Genomic DNA, 1,863 nt, shown 5'->3' on the forward strand with positions numbered 1-1,863 from the left:
AGGCTAGAAAAGAGTGTTGCATCCCTGGAGGAAGTTATACCTCACCGTTTCTGGGAACCAAACCCGTGTCTTCTGGAAGAGCAGCAAGCGCTCTTAACCACTTTTTTCTAGCTCCAAGTTTAATTTTTAAAAGATCATCTCCAGGGAGAATTACACAGCTTTCATCATTTTTGGGTTTTTTTTTTTTTTTTTTGGTTTGTTTATCAAGTTCTCTGTGTTAGGCTGTCCTAGGACTTACTATGTAAACCAGTACTGTATTAACATGAGTTAAAAACATAAATCCCTCAGATGTGAGGTGTGAAGATACAGACTGATGTCTGATTTAACAAAATGTGATTGTTGATAAAAACCTAACAAAAATCTGAAGCTAAGCTTTCACAAGAAACAGCTTTAAACTACACACTTAGGTAAGACTAGATTTAAAGAAAAAAATACCAAACTCAGAAAAAAATATTTTTAAAATGTTTTATTCATACAGTTTTGGGGGAAAAACTATTCCATACAGGTTGGTTTAATTTTTTTAATGTTTTTTAAAATTCTGTTACATATAAAATTATACATGGGGATAGGCATATGAAGATGGGGTCCCAGGGACCAAGGAAATTAGGATTTATAGCAAAGTATAATTTTTAATAACAAATTTAGACTACCCCAAATCCTATTAAGATATTACATTTCCTCAGTGATTCTAATTTTCACACAGAATATTTTTTTGTTGTTTAAAGTTATAAGCATTTTTGTTGTTGGTTTTTTTAGTTATAGAAGAAATACATGCTGACTATAAAAAAGACACATGAGTATTTAATGGTTTGCTACCAGTCACACACACTTTAAAAGATTGACTTGTAAGAGTTTAGTTTGTGATTTCATTTTTAAAAAGTCATGAGCAAAGATCATGATGGTCATGCTGCATGAGAAAAAAATTAGGTGATTGTATTTTCAAGCCTTAACATAATTTTTAATTGTTAAAAAAAAAAAATACAGGGACTGACTAGGATTTTTTTTTGGGGGGGGGGTTGGGGATTGGTTTTGTTATTGTTTTTATCTTTTATTTTTGTCAAGACAGGGTTTCTTTGTGTAGCCCTGGCTGTCCTAGAACTCGCTCTGTAGATCAGGCTGGCCTGCTAGGATTAAAGTTGTGTACCACCTCTGGGCTGTTTTTACTTTTCAGTAAGGAGATACAATTTTTCAAAAATGTAGTCAATTCCCCAGGCTTTATGTCGTTCTTCGAAGGCATCAGCCTCCTCGAGGCAACAGATGCTGCATTTTGTACCTGAAGGAAGAAGGTAACAAGTTAAAATGTTGTGGAGGACACTGGCGTGCTTCTAGAAACTCTCTTGAGGATTTTTGTGGCTAAAAGTCTTCATCACTTTTGTGTCTGTGAACGCAAGGTGTGAGTGTGGCGGCCAAGAGCTGACGCTTGGTGTCTTCTGTATTGTTTTCTACTCTTTCTTCTCAGACAGGCCCTCCCACGGATCCCAGAGACTGGCCAGCAAGCTCTGGACTCTGCTTGTGCCCCCTCCACCGGATGCTCGGAGCACAGTCGTGAGTGACCACGTCCGGCTTTGCTGTGGGCACTAGAGATCCAGACTGAGGTCTGCACGCTCGCATGACTGGCACTTGGCAGCCTACACTACCTCCCCAGGAGCTGTGGGTCTCCTGTAAGCTAAGCCGGCCTTGGGTTCACCATGTACAAAGGATGACCTTGCCCTTGTGATCCCCCAGCCCTAGCCTCCTGGATGCTCGTACTGCAGATGGTGTCTCCATCATGAAGCAAGCAGACAAGAAGGTATGTTATGGAGACTGGTTCCTTTTCTCAAAAAAAAAAAAAAAAAAAAAAAAAAAAAAAAAAAAAAAAAAAAT

At 38.4% G+C, this 1,863-nt stretch overlaps 1 protein-coding gene across 2 annotated transcripts in view; it reads right to left on the reverse strand.

Moving 5' to 3' along the window:
* Positions 1–451: 451 nt before the first annotated feature.
* Positions 452–1,863, reverse strand: part of Tpmt (thiopurine S-methyltransferase) — a 15,450-nt gene continuing 14,038 nt past the window's right edge. For both annotated transcript variants that reach the window (XM_055595165.1, XM_055595164.1), the window contains one exon: positions 452–1,273. In XM_055595165.1, coding sequence (XP_055451140.1) covers positions 1,161–1,273 — 113 coding nt within the window. In that variant the 3' untranslated portion in view covers positions 452–1,160. The remainder of the gene's footprint in view (positions 1,274–1,863) is intronic.

The sequence above is a fragment of the Psammomys obesus genome, unplaced genomic scaffold (assembly GCF_907164565.1).
Source record: "Psammomys obesus unplaced genomic scaffold, mPsaObe1.curated_primary_1811, whole genome shotgun sequence".
NCBI lineage: Eukaryota > Metazoa > Chordata > Mammalia > Rodentia > Muridae > Psammomys > Psammomys obesus.